This window comes from Thermobia domestica, chromosome 2, assembly GCF_964235325.1.
Source record: "Thermobia domestica chromosome 2, izTheDome1.hap1.1, whole genome shotgun sequence".
In the NCBI taxonomy this organism is placed as follows: Eukaryota; Metazoa; Arthropoda; class Insecta; order Zygentoma; family Lepismatidae; genus Thermobia; species Thermobia domestica.
In genome coordinates, this window is record NC_137455.1 from 265,641,151 (window position 1) to 265,668,811 (window position 27,661).

A 27,661-nucleotide genomic window follows, 5' to 3' on the forward strand; every position below is an offset into this window, starting at 1 on the left:
ACTTGTTTGATTGCTACATCATCTCCCCCCCCCCCCAAAAAAAAAAAAAATAGTCCACACAAGAACCCTTGGCTTCGTTATTTGTCTTCGAAGTTCATGTCTGGATTTCGAATTATGCTTTTTCTGTTTGGACAATAATTCTGACACACACTCATAGTCAATGTCTTGCGACGTACACTCTCCTCATCTGATGTGGATCTGAGTGTGCGTCTGATGAGGATCTTGGCTAGAAGATCGAAACGTCACGTGTAAATGTGTTTTTATATTAAATAAGTGCAGTCTTGTTCAGCAGTGTGTTTATTTTTCTGACAATAATTCATAAGAATATCGTAAAGATAACGTGGACGTCTTAGTTCTTTCATTCTAAAAGAGCGATGGCCACGAAAGGCTACCGAGTGCATACTCCTCATGGCGTGCTTCAAATCTTCCTCTGTGCTTTTCTTTTGCTCTGAAACCGTACTGCATAGGCACTTTCCCTATCACCCGCCTATGTTGATCTAGTCTTTGCATCAATAGCTTCTGTACTTTACCAGCAAGGTTTAATAAATAGATAAGACTATATTACTTTGAGTCTACAAGATCCCTGTCCTCACTTTTTCCCAAGCTAACTATTGTGGCTACCATCTAGGCGTCCAGTACTCTTCTGATACACTTATTGTACAGGTTCGTCAGTTGTTCAGCCAGTTCCTCTGAACAGTTGTATATTTCAGACTTGATCCCATCCGGACCCACTGCTCGCTCCTGCCTTCTGTCGTGCATTACTTCTTTACCTCTGTTAGATGAATGGAGGTATGTCCATAGGGGTATACATAATATACCTCATAAATTAAATTTTCTTTTAATTGCTCACAATTTTTTTTTAAACTTATTATTAACATTTAATTTAAACTCACACATATATTTAAATATTCAATCAATTGACATCTTTACTGTACTTACATTTTATCCGCCGCTCCCCAGCTCCAAATGCGATGAAATATAAGTATTAAACAAATCAAATTTCATCGTAACATAGCTAAAAAAATATATATATTCATAAAAAATTCTAACCACATAAAAACCTCAATCACAAATTGTATCCCTTAAGAGCCTGCCTTACTAAAAATAATACAAAATTTACCATTTTTATTTTGCTTGTTTATTCATCAGTGAAAGGAGATAATGAAATACAAGTTACCACAATCATAGATAATGCTATTCTACAACAGAAAATATGAACCTGAAGAATGTTCAGTGTTGCCATCCATAGAAATTACAGTGTTGCCAGAAAAACAATTTCCCTAAAATCTAAGTTAATGCAGCGAGTAAAGGAACGAACTCAATTGCATTTGATTACATATCATGTTGTTTTGGTTTCTTGTGAACTACTTTTTAATTAACATTATTATTTAGTTTTAATAACTGTATGTTAAAACTATTTGGTTTATCACAAAGTAAATACAACTATTATTTAGAAAATAGTTCACAGGAAACCAAAACAATATGATACGTAATCAAATGCAATTGAGTTCGTTCCTCTACTCGCTGCATTAACTTAGATTTTAGGGAAATTGTTTTTCTGGCAACACTGTAATTTCTATGGATGGCAACACTGAACATTCTTCAGGTTCATATTTTCTGTTGTAGAATAGCATTATCTATGATTGTGGTAACTTGTATTTCATTATCTCCTTTCACTGATGAATGAAAAAGCAAAAGAAAAATGGTAAATTTTGTATTATTTTTTAGTAAGCCAGGCTCTTAATTCTCTATGTACGAGTTTCGACTAAACTGTTATCAGTCAGTAGTGTGTGCAGGAGGAATTTCTTGGTCTCTTCAAGATCTGTTGTCATGGTTCCAATGTTTTTTTTTGAAATTTCGAACGGTCTTAAGAGAGACTACTGTCTTAGTAACGATCTTGTAAGATAGAGCTGAAGGACCACCTCCAGGTTATTCTGTACGAACCTCTCCCAAGCGAGTTCTTTTTTTAGTTTATAGTTCTTGTTCGAACATTCTTTTGGCTTTCCTTTACCTATCCAGTCCGAAGCTCTAGATTTCAGGATACCTGGCATTTCGATATGCCCTTCTCAATCTTCGATTTTCAAGGAAGCCTTGTTAGCCTCGGCGTACAGTATGGTATTTGTGAAGTTCTTTCAGATGTGAATGTAGTCATACTCTCTTTCAACCCATTCACAGTGATTTGCTGCAGATTTAACGCAGCAGTATGTACACTGTCGCCATCGATCTCAGTTGATCTGAGGTAATTTTTGTAATAAAACCAAAAGAAATTCTTGACTGATTGTCAAGAGACAAGTTGGGACATAGGAAACGGCCTTATATAAGATAATGTGTGAAAATCTAGAAGCGTTGTAAAGTAACATGAAAATGATTGTGCAGAAAGTTTGGAGATATTTTCATCTAATAGATTGATAGTAGTTGGTTACGACTTTTGGAAAACAAAAATTTATAAATTAACAGGCATGTGATATCAGTATTGGAACCTGTGGGGAAACATGTGATAGATGCCATCATTCATTACAGCGGATTCAATCATCATTTTAAATGAAAACATGGTTTGTATATCAAGACTATTTTTCAACAAGAAAGCTTATGGCGTAATCTTGTATACGAAATTTTCAACAGCAGAAATAAAGGAAGATATTTTGAACTTTCTTTTGAACTCAAGAGTTCTAACAGAAGGAAATGGTATGGCAACCGTTTTGCTGCGCTCATTCTAAAACAACTCTAAAGAATACTTTATTTTGTAAATTCGCGCGTTCCCTTCCCAGCTTGAATTTTCTGCAGAGCCAGTTTTATTTATTTTTGCTCCTTAAGTGTAAATGCAAAAACACGGTTAAGTGTTTAAAGACTAATAAGCAAACTATTCATCTCGTTCTTCAAAGTCCCAGGTATTTATTCTCGTGAGACTTAGTTATTTTAATTAGTGATACGGTAAGTACTCTTTAATCCGACACATTCGGGACCACAGCCGTGCTGGATTATCAATATATTTTTAATGGGAAAACCAAAGAAAAATCACTCTAGATAATAATGCAAACCATTAAAACGTATTTTATGTGCTTACACATTTTGAACCTGTGCAGACGATATAAATATCCTGCCATGTAAAGAATTTCGTCATTCTAGCAACTGTGGTAGTTAAAATATTCTTATTTATAATTTAGTGGGGTACAAAATTAAATTCAAACCTTGAATGTTGATTTGAGTATTCTTGCAGCTTGATTGGTGCCGGGTTATAGAATGTGTCGAACCATAGAATGTCGAATTAAAGAGCTTACTGTAGTTTCATCGTTTGTAACGATAGCATGTTTACATTTTCGTGAGAATTTACTACGAAATGACACACAGCAGGGAAGAAACAATTTATTATAAAATGATCTTATAAGAGTGTATTCAACGAGCTTTTGTACACGCGATGTCATTTATTTGAAGATACTACCAGTTAAAATTAAATACAATTACATGACCAAAGTGTGAACATATATGACTACACTTGACTATGTGTAACATAAAGCAAAATATTGGATCGTTTTTGTTCCAGTATTTAGAAGTCATGGATCCTGATGAAAAATATATAACTAAGTGAAGGTAAATAAAAAGAGAAAAGCGTGTCTGATCATTAGTGTTTCTATTTTTTCGAATTTTCGCGTTGAAGCGTATTAAGTTCTTTTTGATGTATATCTAAATATTTAATCTCCTAATGCCTTTTTGATGATTTAATTCTACTCCAGTAAAGAGATGTTTGCATTTAGATTATATACAGATTATTTGCTGCGAGTTAATACTGAAATAGCAAACGAATTCCCTTGCAGTGCAATATCTGCATACAATAAAATTAGTGTGAATTCCACATTATTAGGGGTAGGAGTTTTTCGCAATTTGAAATAAAACATTTCGCATTTGAAATTTAAGATTTCGTATTTTGCCGCATTTTCAGATATAAAATTTCTCATTTTGTTGCTAAATGAATTATTTTACAAGCTCTAATATACAAACTACTATAAATTATACAAACTCTAATATAGATATGGTCCCGGGTTCGATCCCAGCTCCCGCCAAGTGAACTTTGTGGTGGACAAATACCGTGTGCGTGGGTTTCCTCCCACTTTTCATTCCATTTCATTCATTTCTCATAATCACCATCTCCTTTAGCCTAACCGGCATAACCGTGGGATGTAAAATTTAAAGATTTCTAATATAGGTAGGCCCAATGTAAACAATAATAGATACTACGGTGCTTAGAACAATGAAGTTATTCTTTTTGCAGTTACTAATAACAAGTTACTTTTCTTCTGTCACAAGTTGTTTAACCAGGCATGTACTTCAACCACGCATGAAATACAGAATAGTCAACTTTTTCTATGGGTATATTGAACTTCAGCAACATCTCCGTAGTCTCATTTATGAACTCAATCTTTTCTACTTTTGCCTTCTGCGCATTTGCAAAATCTTCCAACGTAATTTGTCCCATCCCATTGCTTGGTCCACATTCAACTGTCTCTATTACGTTTATGTCCTGCCGACTTTATTTGTTTTGTACAGTATCTTTTTCCATTCAGTGGGCGAATTACAGAATTTACTTATTAACGTTTGGATGTCACATACGTACAAGCCTTCACTGGCAAATTCACTTGCGCGATCTTGTACCATAACCACATTCCACCACGTTCCACATTCTACAACTACCAGCTATGAACTTGAAACGGAAGTTAGTGGTAATCAGCGTTGCTAGTTACAAAAAGAAAACGTTGCTTGGATAATTGTACTTTTTATTCGTGTATTTTAACAACTGAAATTAACGTGTTTTTTTTAAACTCAGTTTGACGCGTTTTGCGGCATATTTCGCTCAAAATGTCAGTTATCACATGTTATTGCGACTTCAAAATACCTATTTCCTTACTCAATCTGACGTAGTTCTTTAAAGAAAACCAACTCTCGTCTTTGTCGGAAAACTTTCGTGATTTCGCAACTTGCGAAAAACTCCTGCCCCTACACATTATTTATTAGCGCTTAACGGGGAAAATGTCCAGAGGTTATGTGTCTCAATTAATAGGACTTATTGAGCTGAACAAAATATGCTAGAGTGTGAGAGCTCATATGTAGTACTCGAGAAAAACGAATTTCTTTGTGAATGTAGTAAGTGATTCTGTATTAGAACCATGCCACTTATTGAGGAGAAACCCATATTGAAATTTACTCTCATTAAGCTTTTCATTATTGATACTAGCAAGACAGCAGCACTTGGTAGAGTCAATGAAATAGGTCACAATTATAATTAACTTTAAATTTCTGTTTAATCAAAATATTGTCTAGAGCAGCGTTTCCCAACCTTTTTTAACTTGCGGCACACTACGGGTGTAACTTGAATTCTCGCGGCACACTCAGATATTATTATTATTATTATTATTATTATTATTATTATTATTATTATTATTATTATTTGCAAATACCATGTTGTTTTTTTTTGTGATTACTGATCTTCTCATAGAGATGAAAGCTCGATCACTGGCTTTACCCTATGCTAATTCATTATGCTTATTTTTTATTCTAATTTTAAGATAGTAAAACAATTGCAATTAAATATAGGACTCAGATTTTTAAAAATACGCTTTCTTTTTCGAAAACTGTATCCAACCTTTCACTAAGAACGAAGATCACTAAATAACGAACGAACAAACAAATGTCTTGTACTTTTAACTTTGTAGTTTTAACCAAAACCGATGCATATTATTGCAATCACACAGCTTGCGACACAGCTGTTGAACAAAGTGTTGTTCTGTCATTCACGTGCGGATGAGTGTTCTACGAACGTTCACTTGACGCGTACCGTACAAATTCTTCCATTTCGCGGTGTTAGTATGACTCAATTGAAGCGTAACATAACAGCTAACCGTGGAAATGTGTACGAGCCGAAATACTGTCTGCTAGACAGTAATAGATGTAGAATAATATATTACAATTACAGTAATTTTTTCCATGCTAGAAATTCATAGTAATGTGAAATACAAAAATATACAATTTTCCTATGTCTTGCAATTTGGTTGCTATAGAATTAATAATTTTGTTCCGATTTCCTCACGGCACACCAGCGGTCCATTCGCGGCACACCAGTGTGCCGCGGCACAGCGGTTGGGAAACACTGGTCTAGAGATAACATGTATATCAGTCGAAATGCACAAAATTACATGTTTTAGGTAAATTCGACATGCTTAATTTTCGAAAAATCAGAAAAAACTTCTGTAGCGGTAAAAAGTACGTCTTTCGTTGCTAATAGCAATTGACAATTTTATTCTGCTGGAAGAAATTATTTATTTATATACTGCATATATAGCAAAATACAGTTAACTAGCAGATTGTGTCTATTATTTATGTTCCTCTAACGGTAATACACACACACTACCTGTGAACAATACAAGAATTCATCAAATTTTGTTAAACATATTTAACGTGTCGGAGTAGAGTATGTAAAGTAAAGCTTCTTCTAACAGCCACTACTTGACCCATTGAAAATTATTTGGTAAGAGGGGTTGGTCACCGAAGAAACTTCGACTCGAAACATACCACTCGTGTTTTTTTTCCTTTTCGCCGATGTAGCTTTTCCGTTCACTGAGCTGCTGTTTACTGAGCTTCGGTTCAGTACAATACACAGTACATGCCTACAGAAAAGTGTCCGCCAGATCGACAACTAACGCAGGAACTGAAAGACGTTGGTTTTTACACGTCAAGGACTGCCGAGGCGTTATAAAGAGAAGGGTGAGGGTTTTCTAGCTCATATTGTCACCTGGGATGAAAGTTAAGTGCACTATTTTCAGCCGGAGTGCAAAAACTGAAGAAGTTTCGCAGCTCTACCTGTGCAGGGAAAATCATGTTTACTTCATTCTGGAACACTTAAATGCTTCCACGTAGCGCAGTGACTAGTGAAACGTACACCGACCTTCGCAAGAACTATTTGAAGCCAGCAATACGTACAAAGCGAATGGGATTGCTGAGTGCAGATGTTTTGCTTCAACATAACACCTGTCCTCATTCTGCTCGTGCAACCATGAAAGCCATCGACGACCTACGCTTCAAGTGTATGTCACATCCGCCATATTTAGCACCATCAGATTTCCACATCTTTGGTCCATTAAAGGAGCACCTTGGAGGCAAAAGTTATACTTAGCAATTCAAAGGAAACAGCTGGAAAAGTGCAGCTTACCAGATTAACATGGCGTTAGATCACCTTTCGCTCTCATAACAGTTCTGATGGGACGTGGTGTGGAGTTAGAGAGATAGTGAATCGTAGCAAGTGGAATCTTACTACCATTCCACGCGCAGTAATCACTTGGTTCCAAGAGAGAGAGAGAGAGAGAAAGAGGATGGAGGCGGAAATTTTTCTGAATTCGTGTCTCCCAAAATTCAATTATTCAGATCCGGAAATGTGAGCCAAGGGAGGTGGTAACTTCATCCCGATGTTCCTCAAATCACACCGCTCAACAGCTTCAGCTATATGAATGGGCACATTATCATCCTGGAATATGGCGTTGCTCGCAAACAATATCTAGACCATAGAAAGAACATGGCTCCCTAAAATTGCGATATAATCATGGTCAATGACGCGACTAATAAATATCAACACAGCACCAATCGAAGTTCAGAATAGTTTGGCCCATAGCATCACAGCCGGTGCCGCCATGTTTTACGGTTGGGGGTAGACAGTGACGATCATATGCTTCTTTGGGCGTCGGCCACCATAAACAAGGATCGTGGTTTGAAATAAGGTGAACAATGACTCATCCGACCATATCATACGTTTCCAGTCATCAGCTGTCTATGTTGCATGTTCGTGCCACGATTGGTGTTATGTGAAATCGTTATGATGCCTAATCAGTGGTTTCACCCGCCAAACCCGACCCCGTATGTCTGTCATGTAACTGGCAGCGGACTGATTGTCGATACAGGCTTGGGAGGTACTACGTGAATACCTTCCTTACTTTCACCGCAGTCGCACGACGGTTCTGAGTGATAATCTGCTTTAATGCTTGGCGAGACATATCTCTCATGGTTTCTTCCAACCACATCCTTTTCGCCGATGTGGTTTTCCCGTGAGTATTGTAAGCCATCACCACATTGGACACTGTCCTTCACGACACATACAATACACTTGCTACTTGAATCGCACTTACCTACATAACCGAGCGCTAACAATTTACTCTCTCTGAATATCAGAGAGGTCGCCGATCTTACACTATCACCATCTACTCAGTTCATTGCACACTGTCGTTTTGCTCCCCTCACATAGGACGGAGTTCGAACCTCAGCAACAATCCGGCGTTGCAGTCGCTGCATGACGCTACCAATCCAAACATCTGGCGTGTTTCCATTAAATTGGTAAGGATTCTGTGTATAAGTTGGGAAGGATCTTTTAATAGTGAAGTGAATATTAATACAGTGGGACATGGTAAAGAGAAATTCGACAGCCAGCCGGGCTGTAGCAACAAGATTACGGGCACCTACTCCAAAACCTTATAGTGAGAGTGTATACAATATGTATCCCACAGATATCTAACATCTCTGCGACATGCTGTCTGCCAGAACAGCTGCTTGGGTAGTGCCTGGAAGTCTTTACACGTTTTATTGATAGATGTGTTCAGGCAACCTTTATCAAATGTTCGGAATGTTCCATGGGCGCCATATTTACAGTGATGATTTGAAATTTCCCTCATGGAAGGGGGGGGGGGAGGATTTCATTATACTGCGAAGTGAAAATTAGTACTGGAAAATATTAAGAATCTGCATTGAGCGCAATAGGAGATACGAACTCAGGAGAAATTTTCCTCCTTCTAGGCCACCCCTTGGTAATCCAGGAGCAGATATGATTCCGTGGGATTTTAGTGAAGGTGTGTGAATGGTAGGAATATGTTAGCAATAATGCATACAGTAATGTGCTACCAGGTGTTTTGTTTGAATTTGGGGTAGACAATGTTTATGATGTAAATCTAAGATTGGCGCCCTGAGGAACATTGCCTCTGTTTTTCATCTTATAAGTGTTTTCTGGGTAGTTATAATGAAGTAACTATAAGGACATCTTTTGATCTTAATGAAAAGGCAAACAAAAATGTTCTTTATATCTTTTTTATTATCTCTTGCCATTCTGGAAGTAACCGACTTAAACAGAAGAGGAGGTTCTCAATTCCATCCGCTTATATATATTATATACTAGCTGTGGAATCTCGTTCTTCCCACTGGGGGGACAAGAATTATGCAATGTATCATAATTGAAAATAAAGAAAATAAAGAAAGAAACAAGGAAGAGCAACCCCTTCGGTTTTATAACTGTCAGTTCCTGGACCAGTTAACATATTCCTTTCTACCTAAACTTAGACTTGAATGTCATTAATCCGCATGACGATGCCGAAATTGTGGATTCGATGCTAAGATCGGTCATTTTGGACATGTTTTTCCGAGTTAAACTATGGAATTCAGCAACGTCTGACAGTGTTAATGCCGTAATTGTGCACTACTTCATGCATAACTTCAGCATTGATGCAGCAATTTTGTTGATTTTTTTTCTTTGAGGGTGGTGGTTCAGTGATAGAGCACTTACCTGTGGTGCGTGGGGTCCCTGTTTCGATCTCGGCCAAGTAAGCTTGTGGTGGGACAACATTGTGTCCATGGGTTTTCTCGGGTACTCCCGTTTCCTCCTCCTTTCTCATTTCACTAATTCTTCCATCATCATTCACTTGCCTTAATCATCTGTCTCCCTTAGCCTAAAGGACATAATCGTGAGACTGAAAGATTTTATTGTGAACGTTGATAAAAGTTGATTTTATCTTGGAAGATTGGTCTGATTACTTTGTTATATCTTCATCCAGCTTCACTTCTGATATCATACGCACACTATGACCCATAATACACACAGTTTTCAAGATATATATATATATATATATATATATATATATATATATATATATATATATATATATATATATATATATATATATATATATATATATAATATACCGGTCCAAGGTAGTGTCACACAAATATGGTTTAGGCGAAAGAAATAAAAGGGGGAAAGGGACTGGTCAAATACTGTAAAAAAAATTCACTTGTTATTGGGAACATGTGGTTGAATTTAGTCAGCACAAGAAGATATAAGTGGAAATCCCTTATAGACAATACCTACGTATAAAATATAAGTGTACTCTAAAGTTTATCATCAAATATTGTAAAATCAATTACAGCTGAGCTATTTTGTTTTCATTGTACTATACTAATACATTGTGTGAGTGAGAATACAATATATACTTGTTCGTTGTAGTTGATTACATGGTGTGTTGAAGTACCATAAGTTCCTCTCGTTTGATAAATTTTATTTGTTTATAAAATTGAGACTTACTGGTGAATGTAGGGCTTAGTAGGGTGTTCGACATTTCTTATAGTTTTGGGTTTGATTACAGTACTTCTGTCTAGTGGACGTTTGCATGTTTATTAAGGTGCAGAAATGACCAGAATAGTCAGTGCGTTATAAATAAAAACTAACTTAAGTTTCCGCATAGAATGTATTTATTTGATTGTTGGATGGCTAAATAAATCTCGGAGCATGCTTTTGTAGAACAAATATATAGTAATGTGGATTAAGATGCAGATGTGGTTGTGTGAAATGTGGTGCTATTCTCTTAGAGATTGAGTACTTCGTTTGTTTGGGTTTTGCTTGTCGAAGATACTGAGTTTGTTTTATATATCGATATACAGGGGACAAACGAGTAGTATCAATGTCGTAAAAACTTTTAATATGGTTATTAAAACTAACCTCGTAATACTTTTGACTATCAAAAGTAAATAGCCTGTTACCTACCAATTGCAAGCTTTGTTTGCATGAAGACTCACTAAACTGAGTATATATTTAAAAGTATCATAGAACAATGGTGCGCTAGTAAATAAATTGTAATTCAGGTGAAAACTGTCCTGTAGATTGTGAAAAGAACCAAAACCACGTACCAAATGAAAATATAAATTTTACTTAATGCTTCCAATATTCAAAGTCAATAACGGTAACTTGCTGTTTCGTCTGGCACTATCTGATACTTACTCACTCGCTACATCGTCATATGTTTTATCCCATGACTATATGTATGTACCGATAACTTTGCATACAATTGAAGAAATAGAGGAAAATTGTGACAAAATAGAAGAAATTATAGACAGGGAGAAGAGGAGTGCATGTGCAATTGTAATGGGAGATTTAATGCAGTTGTGGGGGAAAAAGCAGGAAGATAGTGTCGTAGACAAATATAGTTGAGACGAAAGAAATGAAAGGGAGAGGGACTGATCAATTTCTGTAGACTTGTTATTGAAAACACGTGGTTTAGTCAGCTTAAAAAGATACACATGGTAATCCCCAATAGACGGCTAAAAATGCCAGGTAGACTATGTTACGGTTCAGAACAGGTATCGGAATAACTTGAAGAACGGCAAAACCCTTCTCAGGGCTGATATTTTCTCTGATCGTAACCTTGTGCTGGCCGAAGTGGATATTCAACTGAAAATCGAGAATCGAGAAAGTAAGAACTCTTTTCGTTGGGACATTCGAAGAAAACTATTCAAACGAGGGGAGGGTAGGTGCCGGGTAGAAACAGAAGGTGGAAACCTATTAAACTTTGCATTCAGCAGACTGCAAAAGTAGTAGTAGGTTACCGCAAATACAAAACTGCTAAGTGCTCAGTGGTAGAGCGTTCACCTCTGGTACATGGGATCTCGAGTTGAAACCCTGCTCCCTCCAAGTGAACATTGTGGTGGATAAACACCGTGTGCGTGGGTTTTCTCGGGGTTCTTCCGTTTCCTCCCACTTTCTTCATTCCACCATTTCATTCATTTCTCATCACCGTCTCCCTTAGCCTAGCCGGCATAGCCGTGGGACGTAAAACTCAAAGATTTTTTTTTTAACAAAAGTGTTAAGAAACCATGGGTTGCGAAACAGATATTGCAGAAAATAAAGGAAAGGAAGACGTGGAAACAGGGTGATGCAAAAGAGGGCAGAAAGATGTAAGGAAGTTGAACAACGAGTTACGAAGGGAACAGACAGAGCAAGGGAAACCTTTACAAAAGAAAATGCTAGGACAGAAGAAATAGAAAGAATGGGGAACTATGAGGAAATGTACAAGGAGATGAAATACATACATGCAACTTCGGAGAAAACAAGGAAAGGAATACTTGGGAGGCTGACTATCTTCCCATACTTGGGCACCAAAAAACAAGAATGGGAAGATAGTCAGTAAGTGTAATCTTAGGAAAATGGAAAGTATATATTGAGGATTTACATGAGAGAACGTTTGGCTTGTAGAAAATGAAATAGATGAGGATGATAAAGGGTTTAGAATTCTTCGGTATGAGCTCGAAAAGGCTGTATCCGAGATTAGGAATGGAAAGGCTACAGGGATATATATAACATACCAGTCGAATTCATTAAAAATATGGAAGACAGGGGTAAGAAAGAATTGTCCCAAATTTGCAATGAAATATATGAAATAGGAGAGTGACCAAAAGACTTCCTGAAAACAATCATGATACCGATGGCTAAGAAATCGAACCCAAAAAGTGTGAGGATTATAAAACTATTAGTCTCATATACCATGCAGCAAAAATTTTGCTTCGAATTCTGAAGAGAAGATTGTGTGGAAGAATAAACGAAAAAGTTGAGGAGGAACAGTTCGGGTTCAGGAGGTGTAAGGGCACAAGAAATGCAATTGGTTGGATTATAGAAAAGGGAAAGAGGTGTAGGTTATATTTATTGATCTGGAAAACGCTTTTGACCGTGTGAATTGGGAATTATTGAAAGTTGTGAAAAATGGATTGGAATGGAAAGATCGAAGACTCATAAGAATCTTTTATATGAACCAACAAGTTAGTGTTATATTAGAGGAGGGAATGAGAAAAGAGAGCAATTGGAAGGGGAGTTGACAGGGATGCTGTCTCTTGCCAACAGTATTTAATATCTTTCTAGAGGAGATAGTGAAAAAAGTCTACATAATGAAGACGGCATTTCGGTAGAAGGTGAATGATTAGGTGTATACGGTTTGCAGATTATACAGCGCTTGTTGCGGAATATGAAAAGAAAGTCAATAAGATGCAGAAAAACTTGAGGAAGAGGTGTGAAGAATATGGGATGAAAATAAATGTTAGAAAGACAAAAGCCATGGTGATTGGAACGGAGCGGTCTGTGTCAAATATAGAAGTAGGAGGAGAGACAATAGGACAGATGACTAGTTTTCGATATCTGGATATTATTACTAGTGAGGATATGAAGTCCGAACGTGAAATAAAAATAAGGATAGGAATGGTGAAAGATAGACATTCAGCAGTCAGGGTTTGCGCGGGTTCAGGTTGCAATGAGATTTGTGCTTATTAATCTCAGTGAGGCTCGCAGTAGCTCGATCTCGCTTTAGTTTACTCCTTTGGGCTAGTGCTATCTTAGAGCTTCGGCTTACTATCCTGCGTGAGCTTGGGCTAATTAACCTCGTTATAGTGCTATCTTTTTATAACGTTGCACGATTATGCACCAAGACGAGGGGAGATGGTGATGATGAGATGAATGATAATGGTGAAATGAAGCAAGTCGAAGGAAACAGAAGAACCCTCGCACTCGGAGTTTGTCTGCCACAAAGCTCACTCGGAGCGGTTTGGGGTTGAACCAGAAACCCCACACATCAAACATGAATGCTCTACCATATAGTGCTCGTACGCACACATGCTTAAGCTCCGTTATTAAGCTCGAGGCTGATAATCGAGGAGAAACTGGGTCAGAGTTTAAACACATCTGATTCAAACAGCTAATAATCGTGAATAAATTTGAACAAATATTACAAGTATTTCCCTATATCGATACTAATTAAATATTCTAACATCAAAATTAGATACAGATTAAAGAATACGCAATTGAATGTATACTTAGGTATGATTTTATGTGATAGTCTGTTATAAAGTAAGATGGGAACATCCTGTGGTAAGAAAAATTATAACATTGGTTTGTTAGAATGAGTCCTTTCATAGCTGGCTTAGAATCCCTACTATTGTGCTTATTTCTCCATAAAACATTTGAACTATTGGTCACAGTTAGCACCCTGAAAAGTGTCGCAAAATACTGCAATGCCAGCTGTTGTCAAATATCACAAGAGTGGTTATTCTGTTCTTTCATAGTTAACGAGAAATCTTTTGGACTTTACAGTTTTGACCTTTTGTCCCACAACTAGAAACCCTTGTTTGAGCTTCATGTCTCGTCCACCATGTTACTGTATCTTGTTGAAACTTGAACTATTACGAGTGAAGACCTTGTCTTCTAAATTACTGAACTACTTTAGCTTTTGGATTCTTATCTGATAAATAAATTTTTAATAGGTTTTACAGAATAATGATTTTATCAATCTGTTTTCAGAACATTTTAGTATATCGTATTTTTTTCTAGACAGTGTCTTTAGTATATGTAATTTTTATTATTGGTGCATTTTTGTGTGTTTTCGTTGTTTGTAGTATTCTACTGTATTCACCACACTGAAAAACATTAAGGCTTCAATGTACTTTGACGGTGGAGTGGAACTTAACAACATTTGAATGTTTAGCTGAGTCTCCTTAACCCCTTCACGTACATGAGACATATTTGTTTCAGTTATAATTTTTATTATAGATCTCTTATAATACTTAAACGATCATTCCGAGTAACATTTTTGTAATTATCAAAGACGAAATTGATAAATAGCAAGAATTGTGTCTGCAACATTGAAGTTTACATAGTTTTCCATACAATTGAAAGTCGTAATTTTCAATGGTGTTCTTCTGGCCTCGTATCTCGAATTTATTTCTGGTTTCTAGTAGAATTTTCTAGCTACGGTAAGTGGATTTATGATTAATAATAATTATTTAATATATTTATGTGGCATTTCATCAAATTCATGAAAGAATGTATAAACTGTAGAGCAAAAATTATGTTGGGACATCCGTGTCCCTATGTACTTCAAGGGTACATCGCTATAATATTTTAGGCTTGTTAGGTCCTTTACTTTTGAAACAATTTATTTATTGAAAAATGAATCATCACTCTTCCCAAAACGTTTATCTTGTTCTAAACACTACTTTAAATAGGGATTTCTCCGGGATCTCCAGTTTGAACTTGCATATGCCCCAAGTTCACAATTTTCTTATCTCCTTTCAAGGATATCAAGATTACGTGAGTTTCTTGTGAAGGATGAGGAAATCATTCAAATTTTACATGCTGAGAATAGTGACGATGAAATAGTTTTCGCCTGTGCGAAGAGGATAGATTATCCCTGACAAAAGATATTGAAGGAGTGATACATCATATTATAGAAGATCCTGATATCCCTTACTCAAATCGAAGCTCGAATACGACAGCAACAAGTCTACTTACCGCAGCGGAGCAGGAAACAGAAATGGTCAAAAACCTCAGATGCTGAAAGTTCTTGTTGATTCAGGTGGAAACGTCAGTATAAGCCTAGACATTTCTCCGAAAACAATTTCGATTTTGGAGAAAATCTAATTTTCGATGTAGAAGAGTCTCTGTGTCCCCAGACTTATTGATACTTTCTTATCGGTCATGAATTTTAATATTTTGGATGAACTTACAGTTGAAGAAAATGTGAGATATGCTCAACAACACGGTGTGGCATTTAGCATAAACAGTTCTGAGTTGAAAGCCTTTCTTGGAATCAACGTTCTAATGAGTTATCATGTTCTGCCAACAATTAAAACTATTGGTCGAGTGAGCTTGATTTGCTTATTCCGTATGTTGCTTAGGTAATGTCACTCTATCGATTTGAAGAAATTCGAAAACATTAACATTTTTCTAACAACGAAACTCGGCTAGAAAACAGTAAACAGCATCGTATGATCGTGCTAATAAAATCAGGCCTATAATAACTCATCTAAAGAAAAGTTTACAAAATGCTATGAATCCAACTAAGACTCAGGCCATAGATGAACACATGGTTAAATTTAAGGGTCATAACATTATGAAGCAATATATAAAAACAAACCTATAAAATGGGGCTTCAAAATATAGTGTAGGTGTCATTAGAAAATTGGTTACCTCTTTGAATATGATTTGTACACAGGGAAGAAACATGATAGGAATCCAGAGGTAGGTCTTGGTGAACCAGTTGTTCTGCAACTTTCAAAATCAACCTGGGGCTTGGGTTGCGAAGTGTTTGTTGATAATTTCTTTAATTCACCTGCTCCACAATATATGTTAGCAGAAAAGAAGAAAAAGGATGTGAATACTAGAAAAGGATGTGGATACTACGTAAGAGCAAGAAAAATATGCCCAATTTCAGCTGACAAGGACATGAAAAGATGTGATATTTACTCCGTTTGGACTGATGGACCAGTCCCTTGCAGTAGGAAATGGGGATTATCTAAAACTGTAAACTAAAGGAGACGTGAAGTGTAGTTCCACTAAAAGAAGTAGAACACTGCTTGATTAAACCTCTGAAACGAAAGCATTGTGTAATTTTTTTTTTTTTTTTTTTTTTAATGAAAACCGCACAAACAATTTAAGTGTGCAATGTTCCTATAAGTATTCTAGTGGGTCGTAATTATTTTCAGGCATATCAGTGCCGTAAGTAAACATTTGAGTTATTTTCTTTCGTTTCTGCGTTGGCAGACTTGCAGTAAATACAAAAGTTATAGTTGACATTATATATACAAGTTCTCAGAAATCTGTACAATTTGGTACCTTTGAAGTACATTAGGACAAATATGTCCCTGTCGATTTTCCATATTTAACAGTAAAATATTGTAAAAATTACTAATTAATATTTATATTTAGTCCAAAATCTACAATAAACACTAAACGTTTCAAAAGTATACTGTGTGGTTCACGTGTGTACGTGAAAGGGTTAATTGTCTTCATTGTATCCAAAGATGAATATGAAGATGACCTTCTTTGCCCGTCGTTCCGTATGTTGGTTGTGTCCTTAATCCTGAAGATGTTTCTGTGCTTTCTCTGAGATCGAACCATATACCTTGGATGCCAAAGGAGTGGCCTTGATTGATGATTTTGTCTTTCGAAGGTCTTTCGGCTTACACCTGGTGGGAAGAAAAATAAATGTTTTACCCTTAATGCTTTTTTAGCGTGCCTTGAGTCTTGAGCTGAACTGAAGATCTTGGACCGTTTGATAGTAAACGTCTGTTACTTTGCTGAGTGAGCGCCCATCATCTTTCTTCTCACATTGTAAGTGAAGAAGGTGGGTGTTGATTCTCGGATGCAATTGATAGGTGACATCTCGTTGTTATCGGAGTTGGTTGTAGTTGACGAATATGCATGTGGAGTCTGTGGTTGAAGAAGTCGCGTGACAAAATATTGGTCCTTGACACTAATCAGATGTTACAGGTTGAGGACCATGTAGTCGTTAGTTGAGCTGAAGGCAAGAGGCTGTTGTAATTATGGAAATTCCACTGGAAAAGTTCTATATAGATTTGGTTTGGTAGAAAACAGCATATTTTTAAAAAAAATTAATTTAGCAACACTGTATGAGATTCTGGTGAGATACTTGTCTTGAATACACATTTACGTAGTGGATCGGGATTCCACTTTAAACAGTAGATCCCTCTTATACAGTTTCTTCTGAAATCGAACATAAAATCCAAACCGATCCCACAATGCTAAGCATGTCAGTAATAGAACCCAATATATAACAGCACCGAATTTCTACCAAATATAAATATTCCCATATAGTTCTGTCCTGCGAATATGTGAGAGTAATATATTACGTTACATTTAAAACATACGTGAGAACAATCCGGAAAATAATCCTGAATCTTTTCAAAATACATTCGAGTATCCAGATGTTTAGAAGGAGGGCGCACATTGCGAAGTTGATCCAAATATTTTCTTTTCAAGTTTTCGAGGTTTCTATGCTTGTTCTGTGCCTGCAGCTCTTAATTTCTTCTTTAAATGAAACAGAGTATTGGAGCGGATTATTCATATTTCTGTTTTATTTACGCTTTTTGCTTCTATGATGATTGCAATAATTGTGGTAAGTTGCAAATAGTTGTAACGTTCCTTTTCAAAACATTATTCAAGTTCTACACCATCACTTCTATCTATCTCTGATGATAAAGGAAAACCGTAGGACATATCGGAAAGAAGTATACCTAGGCTCTGCATTTAAATACTTAAATATTTCCAGATTTTTCGTAAATTATTTTTGTGGTTGCAAATGAAGCGCAAAATAGTTGTTCCCAATTTAGTTTCGTTAAGAGAGATTATTATTAATTTTGTTTTAACAATAACTTCAGGTTGCATTCAAGAAATTCATTTAAATGCTTTTGATAGTCTCAAACATACTGACCAGGGAACTGTACGAATGGGGCACTCGAGTTGCCGGACGATGTGCATCACATGTGAAAGAGGATGTAAAAAGATGTCTATATGCAAAATTGTAGCGGCTGAGGGCAACATGGACGAGCGTGAGAGGCGGAAGAAGTGGGGTCTACAGTGGAACTTAATAACAGAAATATTCAGAATCAGACGTTTCGCTCCCGAATGGTGAAAGAAAGACATGTCAAATGTATAGGATGTGTAACATGAGAAGAGGTAGTGTCCATTGTGGGGGATATGGACATCATGGGCGCCATCTTGAAAGTAGCCATCTTGAATTTGAATTCAAACTGTTAAATGAAAAGTGGGGCATGTGGTATATCAATTAAGACTGAAATTTTACCAGAAATGCATTGGTGTGAATAATTTTCTAGTTTCTTTATTGTGAGTTGAGAAATACGAACATGCAACAACGTCTGGAGGGGATATATGGACATAGGCAACATAACCAATGTTTCATTTGAGTCCTGTTAAGGTACAAGTCAATTGTCCAGCAAAGAATACACGATAAAAAGATATACTGAACGCATATGACAGTGATCGTGTGGAAAACCATATTATCTAAACCATTCGCAGAATGTAGTACAGAGTACAAAGAATAGTACAGAAGTGTACTATAAGAAGAGTACAAAAAGTGTGTTCACATGCAATTCACTGGGAATGTTGCAGGGGATAAAGATTGCTGTCTGTGGGTGAACAATATACGTATTTGCCTTAAACACGTTTCATTACACCGTGAGTCGTTTGAAATACAATAACATGAATCATAACATAGGCAATTACAAGTAAATATAGGCGCAAAAAGATACCGTACGAGTCTATGAAACATAGTTGATGTGGAGGGTATAGATAAGAATGTGCTGGAAGCAAAAGACATTTTGGCATTGTCACACCTGACGAAGTTCGGATTAGTACACTGATCTTCCTGACAATCTGATGCTATGTCAGAATCAATACAAAATGTCATTGGACTTTGGAATTTTCCCGGATGTTCTTCAAGATATCCAGCTACGTAGAAGGCATGCTTAATGAAATTAATGAACCGGGAAGCACGAAATTGAAAATGAGTGAAAGCTTGGAGACGGATGAAGTTGTCTCGTTGCCAGATATGAAACCCATCAATGTTCAATGCGGCGTCAGTGATAAATCGCACATACTGCTTGAAAAGAATCCAACGTCTAGAGGTTGAATAAGTCCAGTGCATTTGGGGGTATGAGTTGTTTGTGAAAGACATTATCTGGAACAGTAGAATGTATCAATTGCGCATCTTTGTTACAAGACCACGAATCAACAAGCAGCAAAAGGCGATTTTCCGTCACAGTTGGCCAAAATACGTCTTGGAGAAATAACTTCAGATCATTCTTGCTCATATTTGCAGTTTTTCGAGCAAATGCCTTGATATTCGAAGGAGTGTCTCGCATATTCGCGGGGAATTTACCTGTAGGTTCAGCAGATATTAGAAATAATGGTGATAACAGTTTATCATCCATCGCTATAATCGGCATTATCATATAAGAGTGCGTAACTGCTGTCGGTGATCCAATGCTAGAATACACCCGTTTGACGCCTTTAGTTGCCAGTGTTCTGCCTGAAATGCAGTTCCTTATCAAATAGACTTTGATTTGTGTTAACCACTTGGCCTAAATTGAGGTTTTCTTCCACAATTGTAACCTTTGTTTCCTGAACAAACACGTCCGCAATTCTCTGTAATTCGTGCTCACTTTTGGCAGATTTGGACACGGATTGCGTAATTTTGCGTGACACAATGTTGTTACGCTTTTTAAATTTTGCTACCCAGGAAGACGATGCCTTGAAATTAAGAGTGTCAGTTGGATCAATGCCTTTCTTTACATTCATCGCCCACATTCGAATTGTCCGATCGTGAATTATTCCATTCATGGCCCGCGTTCGTTTAAAACGTAATAACACCTCGTCGTTTATTTTGCTCATGGACGCTTTGTTGAGGTAGCGTTCAAAAGTATGAAGGGGCTTCAGACTCCTCTGTAGAAATTCGTACCGTGCAAATACAGACGATGCTTTTCTTCTTTTACCGGATGTTTGTTTCTGTCTCAATCCTGTAATTATAGGCTTTCTCTAACTGTTCCTTCGTACATTTGGTAGGTTGTTTTGGTGGAGAAGGGGCGTATGACGCACTATTACTCTGCTCACAACTGCTATCTTTTGGAGAATGAGGTGACGCATTCGCTACACAAGATTCTTCGCGACGGTCACTGTCACTACTCTCACTGTCAATCTCATTCTCATCTGCTAGACACTCATCTATAACTAACGTTTGATATTCTTCGAGCACTGTATCGTTATTTACTAATAAGCGTCTGATGCGTTCAAAAGCATTACGATCTTCTCGACGGGGATTATCATCGAACGTCCCAAACTCACGAACTAATAACGCTACCACTACTTGGGGATTCATGTTCACGAACAGGATCCAAATACCTTCTACACTTCAAGCACTAAAACACAAAATGTCAATTTATAACACTTATTTACCAGGAAGTAAATGACCTAGGTCACATTAAACTTCGCACTAGTCATTCTCTTGTCTCTATATTTTCGTCTACTTGCTGCTAACGCATGTCAGTTATTCATATCGCTCGCGCAGTCTCTCTCTGTTGGCACAGAATGTTGTCGATGGTTCTGTACTACCTGGTCCGACCTTGTAACTTCTCTTTCTTACGCACAACTAGTTCGCATCTAGCCACAGAGTTTATAATGATCTACATTGAAGTTGCAATTGAAATGTAATGCAACAAAAAGCAACATTTACAACATTTTATATTACAATACATTATAATATTAACCAATTAGGTCTATAAGTCACAGCATTATATCAGTCACTTATTCCGACATTCTTTGTGTTTTCCAGTGTTCAAACCCCTACGTGCCAAAATTCCATCATTGTAAGCTTGTAATGCAACAAACAATACATAAGAATCAGAAACTGTCATCAGCCTCAACCTAATTACCTTTGGATTTTTATTCTTAAGTTTAATTTCATGGGTATGTGACATTTGTTTACCCTTCTCTGTGCTCTTTCTTATCTGCTCGTTTTTTTTCTAATTCACAAGACAGTTATAATAGCAGTTTTCACACCAATGAATTTTTGGTAAAATTTCAGTCTTAATTGATATACCACATGCCCCACTTTTCATTTAACATTTTGAATTCAAATTCAAGATGGCTACTTTCAAGATGACGCCCATGATGTCCATATCCCCCACAATGGACACTACCTCTTCTCATGTTCCATTTCCTATACATTTGACATGCCTTTGTTTCACCATTCGCGAGCGAAACGTCTTATTCTGAATATTTCTGTGTTATTAAGTCCCACTGTAGGCCCCATTCTTCCGCCTCTCACGCTCGTCCATGTTGCCCTCAGCCGCTACAATTTTGCATATGGAAATCTTTTTACATCCTCTTTCACATATGATGCACCTCGTCCGGCAACTCGAGTGCCCCATTCGTACAGTTCCCTGGTGAGTACAAGCCATGATTTAGTATTCAAATTATGTGAACTATAATAGTATATAATATTAAGAAGTTTAATATTTTTAGGTGGAAAAAATGTTTATAGAACTTGAGATGCTTAAGTATCTGCCGAAGATAATTTTCATAAGTTAAGTATTGGAGACTGGGTCCAGAAATATAAAACCTAACGAAAAGTAACCTAGCTTAATCTAAGCCTTAACATATTGGATGCAAACGCAGTTTTCATGTGTTACGAGATTTAAACAATGCTTACATGTATTTGAATTAACGTTTTATACATTTAACCTATCTCAACTTCTACTCTCTTGAAAACTTTTTTTCATAGTATTTGTGCTGCTTGATTGGATTTAACTGGAACGTCATATGAACATTTATTTCGCTGAGTCTGTTTTATTTTCGATACCAAGGAAGTAGGAATAATATATAGAAACAAAATCCTATCTTTTTTTTTTTTTTTTTTCTGGAATCCACGTTCAAGCCCATACATAAGGGACAGTTATAATGGATATAGATAGTACAATGCAAAGGTTCATGAGAACCGAATCTGACCGTGTACAAAGAAATATTTATGTTTGATTTGATTTCAGTTTACGTCCCTTTCAGCAGCGAGACTATGTGAGTTCTTTATACTTGAGATCCAAAAACTTGCTATAAAAAACGTATGACAAAGTGATTAATATCTTAGAGATATCGTTTATTGTTAATTTGTCCTAGTCCGAAATTTTAAATACCTTCATAATAAATCATTGCCTTGAAAACGCAAGTCCTTTGTTTCATATCTTTTTTTTTTTTTTTTTTTTTTTTAAATAAATTCTAGACAGATGAGTTTTCCATTTTTTAATTTATTGCATTTCTTAATCTAGAAAAAGTAGCAAAGCAAACGATACTTTATTGTAAGAAGTACTGCAGACGTCAGATCGTAGAAGGAGCAGTGAATATCTCTACTTTTAAAGTGATGAAGATGGAAGTTCAGTTTCGAAGTTGTATACTTATAATGTGAAGTAGAAAAGAATAGTTGCAAGTGGATTTGATATGGTTGCTTGTACGTAATTTGTCTACTGGTTAGAAAATGCTAGGTGTAAGAAACGGTGTACAAAGTTCTATTTGAATGTCGTTGCTAATTTTGGGATAAATTTCTTCTGTTGTACAAACCTACTTACTGACTTGTGTTACTTATCTTTCATCCCTTTCCTTGTAAGATATGTTTCGTTGTTCAAATGTTACGTTGTTTGTTATTGTCCTGAAAATCCATGTTTTCATGTTGATTGTTGTGGCGTTTCTTTGTTGTCTTTTTTACATTGGTAACGTGCTGCTATCCATGGACACATTCAAATATTCTTGATTTTCTTTCAGGCTGGCAAAAAGTCAAACTGCAGACGATGTGTAAGTGATATTGTTATTTTCAGATTTAAATGTAATAATTTTCGCTTATAATTTTCAGAGTTTTGTAACCTAATTAAATGCATTATTTTTTGGTAGATTTGTAGTCTGCATATTCTTATACGCACAAAATCATAACTCTTTCGAAATACGTTCAATTCCAGTGTTGTAGAAGCTCACTTGATGATATAGTCCAACTTAATAAATATTTTTTCAAATTACCGTACACACATTTGGGTAGGATAGTAATTCCCTAGATCATGACCATTATATAAAACCTTTCCGCACGTAAGTGTATGAAATTATTGTCCCTGCACGTGTGAGTATAAGATAGTTGAAAAATCGATTTGTTCTAATGAAGGTAGTAAGCACGAGAAAAGTATTTATCCCTATACTTTAAAATCATCATCAATAGAAGTCACGCTTGAGTAATCATTCGATCGTTTTCATTTTTTCATTACCCTGTATATCTATCTGAAAATTGATTTCAAGTAGTATCTTTTTTTTTTTTCATTTTCTTCATTTGTTGCCCACACTTTTCTCTTGGTCTAGGAAAAGAGAAAAGAAGAGGATTATTTCATTTGAATTGAATTTGTTAGGAGAAAAAATGTGCATGAAGTTTAGTGTGTATAAATTGTCAGAAAATTGTATGGAGCATGCGGTCAAAACATGGAATCTCAAACGTTGTTCTAAATGAGGAATGTTGGAAGAGCAAACTAACCAGTTGGACAGGGTTTAATTCAGTCCTGCATTCTTTAATCAATATAGCATTCTTCGTTGAAAAACATTAGAGATCTGATGGTGTCAGTCTGGAAGATTTTGTACTTTCTTTTTCCTTCTGTGTAAATGAATAATAGAAGTCATCTTGGTGAATACCTAATAGACTTTTGCTCGAGTGTTATAGTGAAGGATAAATAATCATTTTAAACTTCTCTTCACCACTGCAGTCGTCGAGAATTCCAGGTTGAAATGAGAAGCGTAACTACCTTCATTTGTTGTTGCTTTACTTGCCCTGTAATTCCCGATCGATATTAATTGATCTAGCAAATGAAAGAATTCAGTTCTGTAGTTCCGCACATTCGTTGTGAAGTGGTAAACGCGCATGCTCCTTGGTTCGATTCCCATTTAAGGTATTTTCTTTGAGTATAAACTCGAGTAGCGATTGAGAGGTATTGAAACTTCGATCAAGCATTTTATTTTACAATTATCTAAGTAAATGTTACTATTAAAATTTTAGTATAAAATTATCAAATTTTTCTCCTTCAGTTCTGTTTGCTTTTGAAGATATTGAGTTGTTCGAATGTGCTGTCCTTATCTTCGAGTCCTAGCTCTCGCCACTTGATATACTTCTTCTGTTATTCTCAGTGTTGTACAAGCATTCACTGCCTTTCCTTTATATTCAAGACTACTATTATATTTTATTTCACTTTCATGTTCATCTTCTGGATACTTACTTTGTTTTTGGTGAACTAAGATTTGCATCGGCTTTAATATAAATAGGCGTGTTCCAGTTTTTGCTCAGGCTGTTTAAAGTCGACATTAAATATCCTAATGATGTATCCTGCTAATAAGCATGCAAAGCCGCTTATTTTTGCATATTTGCTTGATCTATACGTAAAACTGGATTCAACCTACGAACTTAGTGCATGGAGCATACTCAGTCTAGACTTTTAGATTGCATTATTGGATGTAAATAAATACTAACATTTTTGTATTCGTATCTAATTGAATGAAATGTGAAGTCTAGGTAATTTGTATTCAATTATTTTGTAATTATGCCCTCTTGAATGACGATGAAATCAATCTTCCAATTATGTTGTTTTTCATAGAATAAGCACTTCAACTATATAGATATTCCGTACTCAACTATGTAGCTGATTTTCTATTGAAATGGTAAGCAGCTAAAAGTATACCGTATTAGCATATGCAGGTGAAAATAAATTCATTTTATTAATATTCAGTACACAAAGATTCTTAATAAAAAATATTGATTGGTGCGAATTAAAGGTCTGCCTCAGTGCGTCATTTTCAAGCGGGGAAAAAAAGTTAAAATCACAAGATCCGATTAATCAAAAAAGACGCCGTCTGCAGCCACACACTTTTGCATTGCACAGCTAGCGATTGGATTCTGTGGCGAAGAAAGTCTGAACTCTGCAATATAAAGAAGACCTCAACCGCATGTTGCACCGACCAAACACCGTGTAAGATCTTTGATTCGCCGGAAGAGGTGGTAGTCAAGGGAGAGACGTCAACAGAATAAGATGGCTTAAGAAGGGTTTCATACTGTAATTCATGGAGAATCCTTTGAGTGACATATTGGTATGAATTGTTGTGCAATGTGGACACCATATGTGTTGACCAGTTCTGCTTGTGTTGAAGTTTGCGATCGATTTCAAGAGTTCAGGATTATAACGATCTACAGTGATAGTTTGTCTTCGACGGAGAAAGATGATGGATCACATCACCATAACAGCAGCAATACCTTCCGTGGAAATGTTCTCGAGTTGACCACAGTTGTATTGCGTAGTCCACTGCTCCATCGTGCTGTGCTTGCGCCTGAGAGACCATACCATGTAGTAAAAGCAATGCCCACTCCGACAGTCAACTTTGCGTTGTCTTCTGAAGATTTGTCCACAACTCACTAATTCTGCATGTTCACCAGTTTTGGAACACTTTCATCACGGCAACTCTCAAATATCCTACTATTGCAACCATTTATGAGAGGAACCAACCCTTTGGTCAAAATTTGATCTTTGTCAAGCATTTATAAATCTTGACTTATCTTAACATGCATGAACCCGCAGTATTTGCTACTTTGGACCGTACTTATGCACTATATAATATACAGTGAAAATTATATTAAAGCTCCTTTACCAATTGTTAAAGGTTAAAAATATCTTTAAAAAAATTGTTTTGAGGAGTCACGTAGAGAGTTGGCTTGTTGAATTACAATACCTTTGCTGTGGTATGAATAATGAAATATATGTATATATAGTACAGAAATTTAAATCTGGTTGAGATTTCTTTCACGAGAAAAAGTTTGAATTAAACATTTTGACTTTTTGCTTTTGCATTTTTCACAAACAGTTTCCTTCTAAATTGAGTGTAAGCGTGTAAAACAGAATTATGCGTCCTTTTAAAATTCGTTGTTGTATGCATTTGTTGTACGGTTTTCTATCTTCTGCGATAACATTGAGAGGCTGAAGCGATCTTTCAGTATTTTCGTGCTCTGACTCGTTGCTTTCTGGGGGGGCAAAGAAATTTGCTCTACTCTCATGAATCAGGGCACTGAAATTTGCATAATCTGTAGTATAAAGTGTATATCTGGTTTGCTCTGCTGGTGTTCTCAAATGATTGTTTTATAGACGATGCCTAGAGGTAGCCTCCAAAGAAAGAGCGAACGTTCGTTCTTCCACCATCCGGTGGCCGTTAAATTGTAGATCAATATATGTTAACCTTAAAAGATATTCGTATTGATTCCGCGTCATGCGTGTAGATGAAATTGTACGCCTTCGACAGTAATTTTTTACCAGCGGCTTTAAAACACCTGAACATCGATTGGTAAAATGTGTTAACTTGTCAGGGGATTAGGTTGGAAAGTAACACCATCCATAAATTCTCTGCTGCTCCGTTCATAGATAGCGTTAGAACTTGTGTAACAACCCTCGTATAAATATTATTCATACTCAAGTGCTTCCATTGAATTTTTTGGCAGAATATTAAAAGAGCTTTCTCTCTTATATAATGTCCGGGATAATTTGCCAGCAATTCAATTGTGTGTGTGTGTGTGTGTGTGTCCGGCTTCCAGTGAGGATATTCGAATTCATTCGAATGTGTCGTGCGATGTGAAGTTGTAATATTCAGTAGTTTGTATTTAAAAAGAACTAGCAGCGTTCACCCCGCTTCGCTGCGGTCACCCCGGAACGCAATAAACTTTGTTACTTAGATAATTTTTACTTTTTCGCTTTCAAGTGATATGATAAAAACCATAGAAGATTGCAGTAAATGTTAACATTATATCGCCTGTCATTTATGTTAACCCGCCCCGCTTCGCTGCGGTCACCCCCGAACGCAATAAACTTTGTTACTTAGATAATTTTTACTTTTTCGCTTTCAAGTGATATGATAAAAACCATTATAACGCCTGTCATGTATGTTAACCCGCCGAGTGACACGGTCATGCGGGTTGCATATAAATACGTTTATTTTTATACCTATGATGAACTAACAAAGGATTTGTACGTAATGGACACCTGAATGGTCAATTATCTCAAGACACTGGTAATTGAAAATTAAAGTGATATGATAAAAACCATCTAGGGTCCAAATCCTAATAACCCCCCAAAAATAAAAGAAATTGGTTCAGCCGTATTAGCGTGATGAGCGGACAAAGGA

General features: G+C 36.4%; 1 protein-coding gene across 5 annotated transcripts in view; it reads left to right on the forward strand.

Annotated features, from left to right (window-relative positions):
- Su(var)2-10 (E3 SUMO-protein ligase Su(var)2-10) overlaps window positions 1–27,661 on the forward strand; it is a 107,762-nt gene that overhangs the window by 22,339 nt on the left and 57,762 nt on the right. For 3 of the 5 annotated variants that reach the window (XM_081748650.1, XM_081748654.1, XM_081748651.1), the window contains one exon: window positions 23,240–23,269. The exons of the other annotated variants lie outside the window; for them this stretch is intronic. In XM_081748650.1, coding sequence (XP_081604776.1) covers window positions 23,240–23,269 — 30 coding nt within the window. The remainder of the gene's footprint in view (window positions 1–23,239; window positions 23,270–27,661) is intronic. 5 annotated transcript variants of the gene reach the window in all.